This window comes from Molossus molossus, unplaced genomic scaffold (assembly GCF_014108415.1).
Source record: "Molossus molossus isolate mMolMol1 unplaced genomic scaffold, mMolMol1.p scaffold_m16_p_29, whole genome shotgun sequence".
NCBI lineage: Eukaryota > Metazoa > Chordata > Mammalia > Chiroptera > Molossidae > Molossus > Molossus molossus.
Genome location: NW_023425365.1, coordinates 789,678 through 808,153, shown reverse-complemented (window position 1 = coordinate 808,153; position 18,476 = coordinate 789,678). Strand labels below are relative to the sequence as shown.

Below are 18,476 nucleotides of genomic sequence, written 5' to 3'. Positions count from 1 at the left end.
TTTACAAAGTACTTGGGTTTTTTTTTGTTTTTTTGTTTTATTTATTTATTTTTTATCCTCACCCGAGGACATTTTTCCATTTTTTGTTCAGGCAGAGTGGGAGGGAGAGAGAGGAACAGAGAGAGAGAGAGAAACATCGATGTGAAAGGAACACATCGAGTGGCTGCCACCCGCACAACGGACCAGGGCCGGGGACAAACTGCAACCGAGGTACATGCCCCTTAGCGGGAACGAACCCGGGTCTCTTTGGACCACAGGCCGACGCTCCAACCGCTGAACCAAACCGGCCAGGGCAGTACTTGGTTTTTTAAAAAAATTCTTACATAATTAACAATATTTAGTAGCAAGCACTTTATATGACCCTTTCTGTGTGCCGGGTCTCACACACACACACACACACACATGCACGCACGCACGTCTGTTGCACTTGGTTGCACCTCGCAGATAACCACACTCTCATCACCATCCAGCAGGCCCTCCACCGGGAAAGCAGTTGTGACTCAGGCTTGGACAATGCTCAGCAGTGTTTAGCAATAAAGTATTTTTTTATTTTATATATATATATATATTTTTTTTTTTTTTCTTTTTCTTTATTGATTTCAGAGAGAGAGGAAGAGAGAGGGAAAGAGAGATAGAAACATTGATGAGAGAGAACATTGACTGGCCGCCTCCTGCATGCCCCCCACTGGGGATTTGGCCCACAACCTGGGTACGTGCCCTGACTGGGAATCGAACTGGTGACCTCTTGGTGCAGGGTCGACACTCAACCACTGAGCCATACCGGCTGGGTGGCAATACAGTATTTTTTACTTAAGGAATGTGCATTGTTTAGACATCTTGCTATTGCACACTGAATATACTACAGTATAGTATAAACATAACTTCCTATGCACTGGGAAACCAAAACAATGGTGTGCTTTTATTGTGATATTTGCCTTATTGCTGTGGCTGGGAGCTGAGCCCGCACCGTCTCAGAGGTGCCTGGGTACTTTAGATGTATAAAGTCTTCACTTGGCTGAGTGCCTTTGGCCTCAGTTGCAGGTACTGCTGTCGGCCCCTTCTTCAGAGGGCCTCTGCACACCGGGGACACGTCCTGCCCAGGGTCACAGTCCCTTGTGGCAGAGTCAGAATCGGAGCCCAGACAGCCTGATTCCAGAATCTCTCCTGCGGCTCTTGATTGTGATTTGCCACATCGTATGGGAGGAGACTGTTCTTTTTGAATAGGCTTATTAAATGTGAATTTACATTGAGTATGCTATATTTTAGAAAGTAATTTCTGTTTAAACGAATTGTGTTTTTATCCCCAGGTTGATTTAATAACAGGCTTAGCCATAGAAGAAGCTTGTTATGCTCAGGTATGTAATACAGTCACAGTCGGTGTGGATACCCCTACAAAGTACATTTGCCTTCTGTGTAGGTTGGATGAAGTATAGTCACTGGGCAAGGTCACACTCACACCTGTTTCTGTGTCATACAAGTGTTCAAATGAGTTGTTTCCGCTATTTGACTGTTACCAGCTCTTTTGATTGATTATGTTCACAAACAAATGCCTCTTGTCTACATAATTGAGAAAGCTCTTAGAATAACTCAGTTAGAACCATGAGTGGTGCTCTAGCTGTCTCTCTGACTCCTACTATAGTTTGTGGGTGGGATCTGCACCCTCACGGCAGCACAGGGAGGTCGGAGTGGGGCAGCGGTGAGCAGGTGCCTGCTGGGGACACAGGTGCTGAGGACTCGTCGGCTTCTTCAGACATCTCGGTTTTCCCTCCTGCCCACAGGAAGTTCACTAGTTCAGTTACACAGTTCTCTGTATTGATTAGTAGTGCTTTCTATAGAGGAAGGAATATCTTTTCTCCCATTCCTCCCCCGTCCCTCCCCCCTTGCTCCATTCCCTTCCTCTCTCCCTCCCTGTCATCTTTCCTTCCTCCCCTTTTTCTGAAAGCTGCAACCTGGTTGTAGTGGGCCTAAGGCAGCAAAAGAACTTGGCTCTACCTTTCCTGAGAATTGGAAATGGCATCAGCTTCCGCTGTACCATGGTCACGAGTTAGAAGCATGGCTGGACTGTCGTTCTGCCTGGTCTGTGTCAGTCATTGATGAGCACATGCCACAAGTGAGGTAGATTACAGACCTCTTACGGTAGCCTGAGGTAGCCTCAGAGTCTGAAGAAAATATTAAAAGCATGTTTGGCCATAAATCACACCTCATCAAATGTCAAGGAACAGAAATCATACCAAGTATTCTGTTAGACCACAATGGAATTAAACTAGAAATTAGTAACGGAAAGACAAATGGAAAATCCTACCTATTAATGCTGGTTTTAGTCTTTAACAAAGGGTAAACAACACACTTCTAAACATGTGTCAAAGAAGAAGTCTCGGGAGGAATTAAAACATTGCTGAACTAAATCGAAATGAAAATGAAACATGAAAATTTGTAGGAATGCATTGAAAGCAATTGCTTAGAGAGAATTTATAGCATTAAATGCATATATTAGATAAGAAGAAAGATCTCAATAAGTTTCCCCTTTATTTTTAAGAGCACATTAAATGCAAGTTAAGCAAAGAAAAAATATAATAAACATACTACCCAAAGCAATCTATAGATCCAGTGCAATCCCTATTAAAATACCAACAACATATTTCACAGAGCTATAACAAAAATTTCAAAAGTTTATATGGAACCAAAAAGGACCTCGAATAGCCATAGCAATCTTGAAAAGGAAGAAAAAAGTACGAGAGATCACATTACCAATATCAGGTTATACTATAAAGCCATTGTAATCAAAACAGTCTGGTACTGGCACAAGAACAGGTATATAGATGAATGGAACAGAACAGAGAACCCAGAAATTGACCCAAGTCATTATGCTCAATTAATATTTGATAAAGGAGGCAAGAGCATACAGTGCTCTTTAATAAATGATGTTGGGAAAATTGGACAGATACATGCAAAAAAATGGAATTAGACTAGCAACTTACACCATACACAAGAATAAACTCAAAATGGATAAAAGACTGAAATATAAGTTGTGAAACCATAAAAATCCTAGAAGAAAATGTAGGCAACAAAATTGCAGACATCACATGAAGCAAAATTTTCACTGATACAACACCTAGGGCAAGAGAAACAAAGGAAAAAGAATTAATAAATTGGACTATATCAAACTTAAAAGCTGCATAGCAAAATACACTAGCATCATAATGAAAGGGAACCCACTGTATGGGAAGCATATTTACCAATTATACGTCAGATAAAGGGTTAATTTCCAAAATATATAAAGTACTCATACAACTCAACAAAAGGAAGACAAACAATCCAATTAAAAAATTGGGCAGAAGACCTAAATGTATACCTCTCCAAACAGGATGTACAAATGGCCAAGAGACATATGAAAAAATGCTCAACATCACTAATCATCAGAGAGATGAAAAGTAAAACAACTATGAAGTATCACCTCACACCTTCCAGAATGGCTGCCATCAGCAACTCATCAAGTGCTGGCGAGGGTGTGGAGATAAGGGGACTCTAGTACACTGCTGGTAAGAATGCAGACTGGTGCAGCTACTGTGGAAAACATGTTGTTTCCTCAAAGAATTAAAAACTGAACTGCCTTTTGACCCAGTGATCCCACTTCTAGGAATATACCCTAAGAAGCCTGAAACACCAATCAAAAAAAATATATGTACTCCTATGTTCATAGCAGCGCTATTTACAATAGCTAAGATCGAGAAACAGCCCAAGTGCCCATCAATAGATAATTGGATAGAAAAGCTGTGGTACATATACACAATGGAGTACTATATGTAGCCGTAAGGAAGAAATATCTCTTACCCTTTGAGACGGCACAGAGGGACCTGGAGAGTATTGTGCTGAGTGAAATAAGACAGAGAAAGACAAGTACCACCTGATCTCACTTATGAAATATCATGAACAAAGTAAGCTGATGAACAAAATAGATCCAGAAACATGAAGTAGGGAATAGACTGACAATCCTCAGAAGGAAGGAGAGTGTGGGTGGGAGGAGAGATAAACCAGAGAACTGATACACATATGCACCCAGCCAATGGACACAGACAGCAGTGTGGTGAAGGTGGGGGTGGGTGGGGTGGGAGTAGGGCGGAGGGTGTCAATGGGGGGAAAAAGGTGACGTGGAACATTTGTAATAACTTTAACAATAAAGGTAAATTTAAAAAATAACAGAACTGCCATGTCCCCAGGGATTGTGGCAATGGCTTACTACAGCTTAGAGGGCTCCAGGAGGAGGAAGGAGCTATTCCTAAAGCAGTCCTGCTGGTGGGACCTCATCTCTGCACACCGTACATCATGGGGTTCTTCTGTGGATAGTTCTAAAAACAGATAGGGGTCTTGTCTTAAAATGATCTGTAGAAAGAGATGGAGCAGAACCTGATTCTAGACCTGCTCTGGGACAGATGATGGTCAACTAGAACCCATGAGTCAAATCTGACCTACCATCTATTTTGTCAGTAAAGTTTTATTGAATCACAGAAACAATAACAAACACTTTAGAGCAGAAATCAGTGAAAATAGAAAAAGATCAGCAAAACCGAAGTTGGTTCTTTGTAAAGCTTTATAGTATTGACAAACGTCTAGGCAACCAAGAATAAAAGAGAAGATAAAAATGACCAATATCAGAAATACAAGAAAGTGCATCACTACAGATCCTATGGACACTGAAAGGAGAATCAAGGAATATTATCAACAGCTCGTTGCCCACAAATTTGATAGCCTAGATAAAATGGATTAATTCCTCGAAATACACAAAATATCAGAATTCACACAAGGAGAAATAATCTGAATGGTATGTTAAAGAAAATAAATCATTAATAACCTTCCAAAATAGGAAACACCAGGCATAGATGGTTTCACTGGTGAATTCCACCAAACATCGAAGGAAGAAATACCAGTTTTCTACAGTGCTTTTCAGAAAACAGAAGCAGAAGGATCACTTTCTAAAATGCATTCTACGAAACCAAAGGAATAGCAAGAAAGGAAAACTGCAGACTTTTATTTCTGATGAACATAGATTCGCAGCAAAGTGTTAGGAGATCAAATCCAACAATGTGTAACAAGAATTATGTGTCACGACCAGACAGGTTTCTTTCCCCAGATGTGCCAGGCTTGTCCAGCACTCGGAAATCAAGTAATGCAATCCACCACATCAACAGGCTCTGCAGGAAAAGTCACAGTTACATCAACAGATGAGTAAAAAGCATTTGACAGAAATCCAACACCCGTTCGTGATTAAGAACTCTCAGCAAACTGATTAGAGGGGAATTCCCTCAACTTAATAAAAACACCTTACAAACACCTACAGCTAATATCATGCTTGATCAGGAACAGCAAGGCTGCCCCTTCTCTCCACTCCCTTTAGCATCTCCTAGAAGTTCTAGCTAATAGAGTTAGACAAAGAGAAATAAAAGGTATATAGATATGGAAGGGAGAAATAAAACTTCATAGACGACATGGTTGTCTATGTAGAAAATCCCAGCGAATCAACCGGAAAAACACACTAGCTCATAAGCAATTACAGCAAGAGTGCACAGCCAAGGTTAACATGTACAAAAGTCAGGTGCTTTCTTATATACTAGCCATGAAGAATTGGAATTGTAAATTAAAAGCACAATATCATTTACATCAGCACTATACACACACACACACATATACACATTATATAAAAAAAATATATATGCACTTATACACACATACACATAATACTTAAGTATACATCTAACAAAATATTTGCAAGATCCATAGGAAGAAAACTACAAAACTGGAGACAGAAATCCAGATCTAAGTCAGTAGAGATGCCCATGTTTGTGGATGGCGGATTTAATATCGTTAAGATTTCACTTCTTCACCACGTGCCCTACAGCTTCAATGCAATCCCAACACAAACCCCAGCAAGCCACCGTTTATATTGGCAAACCATTTCTGAAGGTCATATGGAAAGTCCAAAGACCAGGTTCACCAACACAAGATTGAAGAAGAACTAAGTTTAAAGACTGACACTACCCAGGTTCAAGGTTAACTACAAAGCTGCACTGATCAAGACGTGATCTTGGCCAGAGAATAGACAGATCAGTGGAATGGAGCAGGAAACCCAGAAGGAGACTCATTCAGGTACAATAGACTGATCTTTGACAAGTGAACAGAGATAGTCTTGAAAACAGCCCTAAGGCATATGGATACACAACTACAAAAAAAAAAAAATCTAGATACTGACCTTACACTCTTTATAAAAATTAACTTGACATGGCTCATAGACCTAAATGTAAAATGAAAAACTATAAAACTTCTTGAAGATAACAGAAAATCTTGGTGACCTTGGACCTGGCAATGACTTTTTAGATATACCAACATAAGTATACTATATGAGGGAAAAAATCATGTTAACTTTATTAAAATGAATGTCTACTGGAGAGAATAAAAAGAGAAGCCACATTCTGGGGGGAAAATCTTTGCAAAACACCTGATGAAGGACTTATATCTAATACTTAGCATCAAGAACATAACCAACCCATTGAAAGGTGGGTAAGAGGTGTGGCACAGACCTCACCAGCATAGGTGCCCAGATGGCAGTAAGCAGGTGTGACGTCCTCACCATCATGCCATCGAGAAATGTCAATAACAATAAGCTACAATGTGGCTATTTCTTGCAACGCTAAGCATAGGCTCAGCCCCCTGGTCCAGCCGTCTTTGCCCGTATGAGCTGAAGCCTGCACACCAGTGTCTGTGGCAGCTCTGTTTATCATTGCCAGACTCAGAAGCACCCAGATGTCTTTCGGTAGGTGATGGGCAAGGTGTGGTGCATCAAGACGGAGCCTCCTTCCACAGTTAGAGGAACTGAGTGATCCTGCCGCAGAGGGGCATGAGGGCCTGTAAATGTGGTGCTGAGTGAAGGTTTTCAGTCTAGGAAGGCAGCACCCTGCACGATTCCAGCTACACGACATTCTGGAAGAGGCAGGGGTGGGGCAGGGATGAGGCAGTGGGGGTAAGGGGTGTTCAAAGTGGGGACTGTGGGGACTGTTCTTAGAACACGGTAAGGGGGATGCCTGGCACACTCTGGACTCGAGTCACTAACAGCCCTAGCTCCGCAGTCCTAGCAGATGGACCACAACCGTGCAGGGTGCCCCTGTTGGGAAATGCTGGGGTCTGGGGAGTCTGTGGGAACCCCAAACTTCTGGTCAGTGTTTTCATGAACCTAAAGTTGTCTAAAAAGTGAAGCCTGTTCATGTTTAAAATATATTTGAAATGGAGGAAAACCATATCTGGAGTTAAAGTAATAAATTTGGTCACATGAATAGAATTGTTCAAATGACTGCTACACTTCAAAATTTTAGATTGCATTCTAATTAGTGTTCTTAGATAAAGCTTGTTAAACTTGCAGTGGCTGTTACATTCTGGTACATATCCTGTCTCCTTTCTCTTAGACCATTCCAACGAAGGACAGACTGGAAGGGCTCCTGGCGTTTAAGGAGAAAAGATCCCCCCGCTACAGGGGGGAGTAAGCGAGCGCGACCGCAAAGTGCCGGGGTGACCGCGTGGGGCGTCTCTCAGGCCAGGTGGCTCAGCGCCTGGAATGCCAGGGACCAAAGCCGAGAGCGCCAGCCTTCAGCGCCGGGGCACCTGCTGTCGGCCCCCATGCTTTGTTCTCCTGTGCGCAGGCCACACGCGTCCAGATCCGTGAGCTTGCAGTGCACTCGCTCGGAGCTGGTCTGAAGCTAGGCAGACATCCAGATGCTCCCTGCACACGGAGCTTTGTGTTCCCGGTGTTTGGTGTGAATGATGTATATATTGCACACTCTAGGAAGTGATGATTGTATGTCTGCTGTGCTGCAATATGAGAATAAACATTTCTATATACCAAAAAACGTGATGTTTACCAACCAGTCTCTAAGAGTTATACACACAGGCACACACACACGTCTCACACCGAGAAGGAGATTGATAGATCCCTAAGTGAAACTGACCAATTCTAAATAAAATCAGTGAAAAGGAGACTTGGGGATTTTTCTCTTACCCTGCTCTTTTTTAATCGAATAAAGCATCACATGTTGGATTTTAGGAGAAACCACCTTTCCCTGTGGACTCTGGTTATCAGGCGACCTCACACAGTCAATCAAGAGGACAGTGTGGTTGGTGGAGAATTAGTCCCGTCAGATGGGCCACAGACCTGGGGAGGCCAGCTGCAGGCCAGGCGCCGGGCACCGCTCAGAGTCCCAGCACGTGGCCTGATGGCCTAACCCAGGAAGGAAATCACAGCCAGCTCGGGGAGTTAAGGGTGCGACGGAACCTGCCCTCGCCCCTCCCCCACCCCAGTACTGACACCTGACTTCAGTCAGGAAAGGAGATGACTTCCACCCCCTCTCTCGTCTAACAGACAAGCCTTCCTGCCCCCAGCCGGCAAAGCAACCAGAACGGAGGAGCACAGGCTGCCAGAGCCAGGACACCTTGTCGGGCGGGCGCTGTGCTGTGTGTGGGGACGAGACTGCGGAGCTAGTGAGTGGGAGGCCGTCGCTGTCCTACAAACAGCTGCCCCTGTTTTGTATTTGGTGTATCAAACCAGGCTGCCCTGACTGCCCTGGTCTGGGGCCCGGGCTCCTTGGAGGCACTGCGGCTTTGCCTCTGCAGGGGAGGCCGCCGGCTGCTGCTCTGGCCGTCCCGCTCAGCACCACGGCCTCCTGCCCTGGAAAGCACGTGTGCTTCGGGCTCTAACAACCACTGGAGCTCCCTTTTTAACACGGGAAATCGAACTCTCAAAACATTGAAAGAGACGGACAAGGACTTGCCATCAGCTGATCCCCGGCCGGCCGGCCTCACCACGACTCACCTTCCTGCTGACGCCACGCAGATTGGTGACCATCATGTCCTATGGAAGGGTTACTAAATTCACAGTTGGCCCCGGTGATGCTACCTGGTGGCCCATACACTCGGTGTGCTGATAAACCCATACCCTTCATTTTATGCAGATACTTTGCGAATAAAGTGCTTGTCCTTGTCAGAGTCCTTGAGGGTATCAGGCCATTTTGTTCAAACTGACATGTTCAAATGCACTTGCATTTTAACTGGAGGAAATGACGGGAAAAACAGCGTGTGCTGAGTGGCTCGTCTGCTGATTTGGAGCCAGTCTGATGCCGATGTAAGCTGCTGATGTTTGAGTGAAGTCCCTGGAATGTGTCCAAGAGCAGAGCCATTGTCCTGTGGTGACTTCACCATCAGACGCGAAGCACAGCCGAGCGGAGTGTGAGAGACGCTCCCTCCACTTGGGTTTCTCTTCCGCAGCAAGGTGTTGCTGGTTGGTCCAGCGGCTGGGCACTGCAGGGGTTGCCCAGCTCCTTGCGGAGAGGGCAGGGCAGGGCACTGGTAACTGGGCAGCAGCTCCTTTTGTTTTCCTCCTGCACACAGGGCTTGCTCATCCTGACTCCGATACCACACAACTGCGTCAAGCTGTCGCGGCTGGGAATACGGTGGACGCACCGTATGTTGCAGTGAAGTTCAGGAGAACTCGGGGGTGAGCGCAGCTGCGATTCAGGGATTGCAGTTATCTCAGCCTGAGACCTGTGGTCCCCGAGTAACTTAGTGCTGTTCACCTATAACATCTCTGCAAGAAAAGTAACCTACGGAACTTCTGAGACAAGACAACAGTCGTACTGATGTGGAAATAAGACAGATTTCCTGTCACTCATTTGTGTGACTTAAAGGGTCATTTCAAGTTTAGTTGTTTTTAGTAAGAAATGACCTGGTTTTCCTGTCAATCTAGTCCTTTTTACCCCTCTTCTAGCTGTCCAAAAATTGGCTTGTTACAAAGTATTACTTTCTGACACTGTTACTTTTCAGTGCTTCAGAGAGCAGAGGGTGGCAGTCGTGGCGCCTTACTGACAGAAACGCTTGTTTTCATGCAGACGCAGAGCTGCTGGCCATTGACGCTTCCTGGCTGGACCTTACCTCCGTCTGCTGGTGACGGGCCCTGAGTGGGGCCTGCAATTCCTGGCAGGCCGACACTTTTAATATTTAACCATGCCTTTTTTGTTTGTTTACCCACCTAAACAGTAACATGTGTATGTCAGCATTTATCAAAACAGCAACAAATTATTTTCTTATACTAAATAATAATTGTATAGCTGAAACGCTACAGATTGTGCCTGGGGGTTAGGGGGACCATCCCTGTGCTCAAAATATCTGCGGTTCTCAGACCCTAAAAAACCCCACTGTTTCAAATGCCTTCCTTTGGATTTTCATAGTCCTACCTTCGGGGACCTCTCAAAATGCAGCATAGCTCCTAGCCCTGGAAGAGCATGCCGTGCAGTGTTTGCTCTTCAGGCTCGTGCTCAGGGTGCTGAGAGGTGGTGCCTGGCAGGGGAGTAGAGGGCACCAGGAAGGACCGAGACGGGCACCTCTGGTGTGGTCAGGGCCAGCCCTGTGACACACGCCCACGCAGAGCCAGCTTGGAGGAGGCAGGTGGGACGCTGGCCTGTCTTCATTGAGCTTACCGTTCTCTGGGGGCAGCAAAGTGGGCTTGGCCCCAGCCTGTCAGTCATGTTGTAAAGCACAGAAAACAGCATTTTGCATAGGTTGTGATGCGAGGAATCACTTTGACAAGCTCACTGAAGATGCTAATGTGAGAGATCAGAGTTAGGGGTGGGCCTTGTTCCAGTGATGGTGACGGCCATATATGAACTCTGAGTACCTGCAGGTGCTCTCTTGTGCCATGTCGACTGGTCACAGCATCCGGGAAGGAGAGGCACGGATTATTCTCGGGCGGCAGGAGGCTGGAGCATGGCTTGGTGGAGCTGGGTGTTGGAGTCAGCAGGTGGACCTGGGGCCTAAGGCCTGCCATTGCTCTTCACTCTGAAAACAGCCCAGCAGCACCGCCACAGCCTGCTGACCTGGGAGTGTGCCAGCCTGTGCCCTGATGGCTTCAACAGTTTTTTTGTGACCTGGAGAGATACTGCACGTGCGCCTATCCAATGACCTGATGACAGTGGCAGGCAGTGTGATGGTTCCTCTGACGCCCACTCAGCACCCCCTCTAGCTGGGCATTTCACCTGTATGTTCTCGTCCAGCGCTCAGAAACCTTTAGGAAATCTATGTTCATTGATCGTTTAAGAAACTGAGACAAGGGCACATCCAAGATGGCGGTAGATTAGGTGGAAGTTACACTCACCTTCTCCCAGGACCAAACTGGAAATGAACTGAAATATAGAAAAATCACCGAGTCACTAACTGAAGATTAGCCTTATAAGCAAGGACGTAAAGAGGAGGCCACATCGAGACTGGGAGGACATTCTGGAGGGATATCTCAGCTACAGGGGTGTTCTCAGACCCCTGAGAAATGTGGGGTCTAACCCCAAGCCAGGCCCCCCAGGCCAGAGCACCAGGACCAGGAAAGGTGCCCATGTAATGTCTGGCTGTGAAAAGCAGCAGGGTTTCTGTCTGCCAGGCAGAGACAGCTAAAAATGCAGGCACCTCTCAAAGGGCAAAAGCACAAAATTTTGTTCGCTGCCACTCACCCTGGACTCTGCTAGGGGGAGGGCATAGGAGACTAGAGCTACATGAGAAGGGGTTGGTGGCTCTGGGGAGAGAGCGGAGAGGACAGCCACCAGGATCTCTGTGCTGAGTCATGCCCTGGACTGCAGAAGCCATCTTTCTCAGTCAGAGCTTTCCCATCTAGGCAGCATCAGCCTGGGGGAACAGTGGCCCTACCCATTGGAATCCCTCTCACCCCACCATGTGGAGCATATGCCCTGCTGAGGAGCACAGCCAAAAGCTCTTTAAGTGACTGAGCCTAACAGCCTGCAGGCAGAGTCAGATCTCTGGGTCCTTTGAGACTTCTGCTGACCCGCCCCTGGACCCGGTGCTAGTAAAGCAGACCTTGGTGCACAGCTTGGTCCTTTCCACCTGCACCCAGACCCAGCAGAGGAAGCCACAAGCTGTGGATTGCTGATAGCTTTAAATAGGTTGCACAGGGCCAGTCACAGACAGTGTCTGACATTGGCCTGCACCAAAGTCCCCTCAAAGAGGCCCAGAACCAATACATGCAGTGGCCAGCTTCAATGAGCAGAATCCAATAAGTTTCACAAGCAACATACACACAGGGAGATGTTGGCAGGCACCAAACCCAGCTGAGGCTAATTCTACTTTATGTGATCAGCACATGCACAGCAGCCTGCATAATGTGCTGGCGATTGAGCCTCGCTGTCAGCCAGCCTGAGAGCTGATCCCATGCGCAAATGGGCCGATAGCAATTGAGACTCAATTATGACAGGAGGGACCACATAACATGCACAAGGGACATTCTTAGGGCACCCAGTGCAGGTAATCTAGGAGATTGCACCACTGGGTTACACAGATCACCTACTACATAAGCCACCATACCAAGACTAGTAGTTGTAGCAAATCTACTTAATACATAGAAACACAAAGAGGCAGCCACAATGGGAAGACAAAGAAACAGGCCTCAAATGAAAGAATAAGAGAATTCTCCAGAAGAGCTAAATAAAAAAGAGGTAAACAATTGATCAGATTTAGAGTAATAATTATAAGGATGCTCAACAGCATAAAAAAGGACATAAAAGTACCAGTCAGAAATGAAGACTGACATATCTGAAATAAAGAATACATTGGAAGGAATAAACAGTAGGCTTGACAATGCAGAGGGTTTAATGAGCAATTTGGAAGACCAGGAAGAAAAAAACACCCAATCAGAGCAGCAAAAAAGAGAAAAGGATTAAAAAAGGGGAGGTGGTTTAAAGGACCTTTGGGACAACATGGGGCATAATAATATCTGTGTCATAGGTGTACCTATGGAGAAGAGAGAGAGTGAGGGATTGAGAACATATTTGAAGAAATAATGACTGAAAACTTCCCTAACTTGGTGAAGGAAAAAGACATGCAAGTCCAGGAAGCATAGAGTTCCAAACAAGATGGACCCAAAGAGGCCCACACCAAGACACAAAAAAATTAAAATGGCAAAAATTAAAGACAGAGAATCTACAAAGCCACGAGAGAAAGGTATTACCTAAAAGGGAGTTCCCATAAGACTGTCAGCTGATTTCTCAACAGAAACATTTCAGGCCAGAAGGGAGTGGCAAGAAATACTCAGTGATGAAAAGCAAGGACCTACAACCAAGACTACTTTACTCAAAAAAGCTATCATTTAAAATTGAAGGAGAAACAAAGAGCTTCCCAGACAAGAAAAAGCTAAAGAAATTTACCATCAAACCAGAATTACAAGAAGTGTTAAAGAGCTTGCGAGGAGGAGGAGGAGGAGGAGGAGGAGGAGGAGGAGGAGGAGGAGGAGGAGGAGGATTCTTTTAAATGGTAATAATTATGTACCTATCAAGAATCACTTTATTTTTTTAAATTATCTTTATTGAAAGTATTATAAATGTCTCCCCTTTTCTCCCCTGTTGACCACTTTAATAATCACTTTAAATGTAAATGCCTTAAATGCTCCAATCAGAAGACACTGTAGCTGAATAGATAAGAAAACAAGACCCATGTGTATGCTGTCATCAAGAAACCCACCTCCCAATGAAAGATACTGATGAACTAAAGTACAGGGATGGAAAAATATATGTCATGTGAATGGAAAGGGGAAAAAAGCTGGGGTAGCAATACTTATATCTGACAAAATAGACTAATTTTTTTTAATCCTCACCCGAGGACATTTTCCCATTTTTTTGTTCAGATAGAGTGGGAGGGAGAGAAAGGAAGAGAGAGAAACATTGACATGAAAGGGACACATCGAGTGACTGCCTCCCGCATGACCCAACCAGGGCCAGGGATGAATCACACCCGAGGTATGTGCCCTTAACGGGAACCAAACCTGGGTCTCTCTGGACCACAGGCCGACGCCCTAACCACTGAGCCAAACCAGCCAGGGTGACAAAATAGACTTTAAACACAGGCTATAGTAACAAACAAGAATGATAAAGGGGGTAATCCAACATGGAAATATAACTCTTGTGAACATTTATGTACCCAACAGAGGAGCACCTAAATATGTAAAGCATATCTTGATGGACATAAAGGGAGAGATAGACAGTAATACAGTTATAGTAGGGGATTTAATACCCCAATGACATCAACAAATAGCTCTTCCAGACAGAAAATCAGCCTTAAATGACACATTAGATCAAATGGACTTAACTGATATCTTCAAAGCATTTCACCCCAAAGCAGCAGAATATACAGTCTTTTCAAGTGCCCATGGATCATTTTCTAAGATAGACCACAGGATTAGGACACAAAACAAGACTCAAGAAATTTTAAAAGATTGAAATCATATCAAGCATCTTCTCTGAACATAATGCTGTGAACCTTGAAATCAATCATAAGAAGAAAAATGGAAAATACACGAAGACATGAAAGCTAAATAATATGTTACCAAACAATGAATGAATTAACAGTGAGGTCAAGGAAGAAATAAAAACATTCATTGAAATAAATGAAAATGAGAACAAAACAACCCAAATCTGGAACACAGGGAAAGTAGTCCTAAGAGGGAAATTCATAGCTTTACAGGCCTGTCTCAAGAAAATCTCAAAAAAAAAAACAATCTAACTTTACAATTAAAAGGACTTTTAAAAGAACAATAAGTAAAGCCCAGAATGAGTAGAAGAAAGAAAATAATAAAGATCAGAGCAGAAGCAAAATAGTTTAAAAAATACAAAGGATCAATGAAACCAAGAGCTAGTTCTTTGAAAAGATAAACAAGATTAACAAACCTTTAACAAGACTCATCAAGAAAAGGAGAGGACTCAAGTAAATGAAAGAAGAGAACTAACAACTGACACCAAAGAAATACAAAGGATTGTAAGAAAATTTACAAACTATATGCTAACAATCTGAATGAAATCAATAAATTCCTAGAAACATACCATTTTTCTAAATTAAATTAGGAAGAATCAGAGGATCTAAATAGATTACAACTAGTGAAATTGAAGCAGTAATAAAGAAAAAAAAAAAATCCCCCCAAACAAAAGCCCTGAACTAGATGGCTTTAGAGGTGAATTTACCAATCATTCAGAGAACTAACACCTATCCTTCTCAAACTATTCCAAAAAATTCAAGATAAGGGAACATATCTAAATGTAATAAGTGTCATATACGACAAACCACAGCCAACATCATACTCAATGGGCAAACACTACAAGCATTCCCCTTAAGTTTGGGAACAAGACAAGGTTGTCCACTTTCACCACTCTTATTCAACATAGTACTGAACATCCTAGCCACAGCATTCAGACAAGAAGAAATAAAAGAATCCAAATTGGAAAGGAATTTGCAGATGGCATGATACTGTATATAGAGAACCCTAAACATTCCACCAAGAAACTACTAGAACTGACAAATGAATTCAGTAAAGTAGCAGGATACAAAATAACTATCCAGAAATTATTTGCATTTTTATACACCAATGATAAACTATTAGGGAAACTAGAAATCCCATTCACAATTGCTTCAAAAAGAATAAAATACCTAGAAATAAATTTAACCAAAGATGTGAAAGGCCTGTACTCGGAAAATTACAAGATACTGAAGAAAGAAATTGAAAAGGATACAAATCAGTGGAAACATATACCATGTTCATGGATAGGGAGAATGAACATCATTAGAATGTCCATGCTACCTAAAGCAATCTACAGAGTCAATGCAACTCCTATCAAGATACCAATGGCCTCTTTCACAGAACTAGAACAATTATTTCAAAAATTTATATGGAATCACAAAAGACCCCAAATAGCAACAGGAATCTTGAGAAAGAAGAACAGAGTTGAAGGAATCATGCTACCTGATATCAAACTATACTACAAGGCCATAGTAATCAAAACAGCATGGTACTGGCATAAAAACAGACATATAGATCAATGGAACAGAATGGAGAGCCTGGAAATAAACCCACGTCTTTATAATCAATATTTGATAAAGGAGGCAAAAACTTACAATAGGCTTAAAAAAAATGGTTTTGGGAAAATGGGATAGATACCTGCAAAAAAAAATGAAACTACAACTTTCTTACACTGCACACAAGAATAAACTCAAAATGGATTAAAAACTTAAATGTTATATTTGAAACCATATATATCCTGGAAGAAAATCTAGGCAGAAAAATCACAGACATTTCTTGTAGCAATATTTTTTTCTGATATGTCTCCCCAGGCAAGGAAAGAAAAGGAAAAATAAACAAGTGGAACTACATCAAACTAAAATGCTTTTGTACAGAAAAGCAAACCATCAACAAAATGAAAAGACAACCCACTGAATGGGAGAACATATTTGCCAGTGACACATGTGATGAAGATAATATGAAACATGTATAAAGAACTTATAAAAATTAACACCTAAAACAATCCAATTAAAAATGTCCATGACCCTGGCCAGTTTGGCTCAGTGATTAGAGCAACGACCTGTGGAATGGAGAGTCCTGGGTTTGGTTCCCGCTAAGGGCATGAACTTCGGTTGCAGTTTGTCCCTGGCCCTAGTTGGGGTCATGTGGGTGACAACCACTTGGTGTGTCTTTCTCACATGGATGTTTCTCTCTCTCCCCCTCCTCCCTCCCACTCAATCTGAAGATAAATGCAAAACAGTCCTCTGGTGAGGATAAAAAAAAAAGAAAAAGAAAAAAATGTCCACAGAACAGCTTTATAGTGATGGCTTTATGCAGCTGCATTTTAATTCTGAATGGAGAAAAAGTTACCAATGAAAAATACATTTATACTGTGTCTGATGTATGTAGTTACCTGTACTTTATTTTTTAAGGTAGATTTGAGTTACTCTCTAGTGTCATTTCAACCTGAAGGACTCCATTTACATTATTTTTTGTAGGAAGGTTTTGCTAGTGACAAAGTCTCTCAGTTTTTGTTTATTTTGGAATGTCTTAATTTTTTCTTCAGGTTCAAAAAATAATTTTGTTAGGTATAGGGTTCTAGGTTGACAGTGTTTTTCTTCCAACACTTTAAATGTGTCATCCCACTGTCTTCTGGCCTGTATGCTTTCTGATGAGAAACTGGCTGAGAACACTTGTGAAGTCACTTTTCACTTGCTGCTTTCAAGATTCTCTCTTTGCTGGTGGCAATTTGGCTATAGTGTCTTTTAGTGTGAATCTCTTTGAGCTGATCCTGCTTAGATTTTATTGAGCTTTTCGGCTGTGCAGATTAATACCTTTTGCCAAATTTGGGGAGTTTTTGGCCGTTATCTCTTAAATTTTTAAAAAATTGATTTTTAGAGAGAGAAGAAAGGAGGGAGGGAGGGAGAGAGAAACATGAATGTGAGAGAGAAACATTGACTAGTTTGCCTTCCACATGTACCCTGACTGGGGATCAAACCTGAAACCTGGGCATGTGTCCTGACCAGGAATTGAATCTGTGACCCTTTGGTGCATAAGATGACATGCAACCGAGTGAGCCACAAGGCCAAGGCCCTTTAAATATTCTTTCTATTTCTTTCCTCTTCCTGGGGAACTTCGCTGATGCACATGTTAGTACATTTGAATGTACTCCACAGGTCTCTGAGGTTTGTTCATTTCCCTTTTCTCTATACTCTTCAGATTTGATGATTTCTATTGATATGTCTTCAAGTTTACTGATTCTTCTGCCATCTCAAATCTGCTGGAGACCATTTAGTGGATATTTTTATTAATTAATTAATTTTTGTTACAGATGTTTCTCATTTTCCCCCACTGATTCCCCCCTCCCTCTCCCTCCCTGCCCTGTCCCCAGCATTGTTGTCCATGTCCATTGTTCATGCATATAAGTTCTGTGGTTTATCTCTCCCCCAACACCTCCTCTTCTGGGGATTGTCAGTCCGTACCCCACTACCACGTCTCTGGGACTACCCCATACCTCAGACTGTTATGTTCATTATACTCCACAAATAAGTGAGATCATATGATACTTGCCTTGCTCTGTTTGGCTTATTTCGCTTAGGATAATACTTTCCAGGTCCCTCCATGTCGTCTCAAAGGATAAGAGATCTTTCTTTCGTACAGCTGCATAGTACTCCATTCTGTATATGTACCACAGCTTTTTTATCCATTTGTCTACTGATGGACACTTCGGCTGTTTCCAGATCTGAGCTATTATAAATAGTGCTGCTACAAACATGGGGGTACATATATTCTTTCTGATTGGTGTTTCAGGCTTCTTAGGGTATATTCCTAGAAGTGGGATCACTGGGTCAAATGGCAGTTCCAGTTTTAATTTTTTGAGGTAACACCATAGTGGCTGCACCAGTCTGCATTCCCACCAGCAGTGTACTAGAGTCCCCTTTTCTCCACACCCTTGCCAACACTTGTTGTTTGATGATTTGTTGATGGCGGCCATTCTGACAGGTGTGAGGTGATACCTCATTGTTGTTTTAATTTGCATCTCTCTGGTGATTAGTGATGTTCAGCATTTCTTCATATGTCTCTTAGCCATTTGTATGTCCTGTTTGGAGAGGTGTCTGTTTAG

At 43.1% G+C, this 18,476-nt stretch overlaps 1 protein-coding gene across 3 annotated transcripts in view; it reads left to right on the top strand.

Moving 5' to 3' along the window:
• The window catches only part of AUH (AU RNA binding methylglutaconyl-CoA hydratase), a 181,581-nt gene extending 173,405 nt beyond the window's left edge, over positions 1-8,176 (top strand). The window contains exons 8-9 of one of the 3 annotated variants that reach the window (XM_036278522.1): positions 1,308-1,355; positions 7,452-8,176. In XM_036278522.1, the coding sequence (XP_036134415.1) occupies positions 1,308-1,355; positions 7,452-7,529 (126 nt within the window). In that variant the 3' untranslated portion in view covers positions 7,530-8,176. The remainder of the gene's footprint in view (positions 1-1,307; positions 1,356-7,451) is intronic. The other 2 variants (XM_036278521.1, XM_036278523.1) reach the window with 2 other exon arrangements.
• The last annotated feature ends 10,300 nt before the right edge of the window (positions 8,177-18,476 follow it).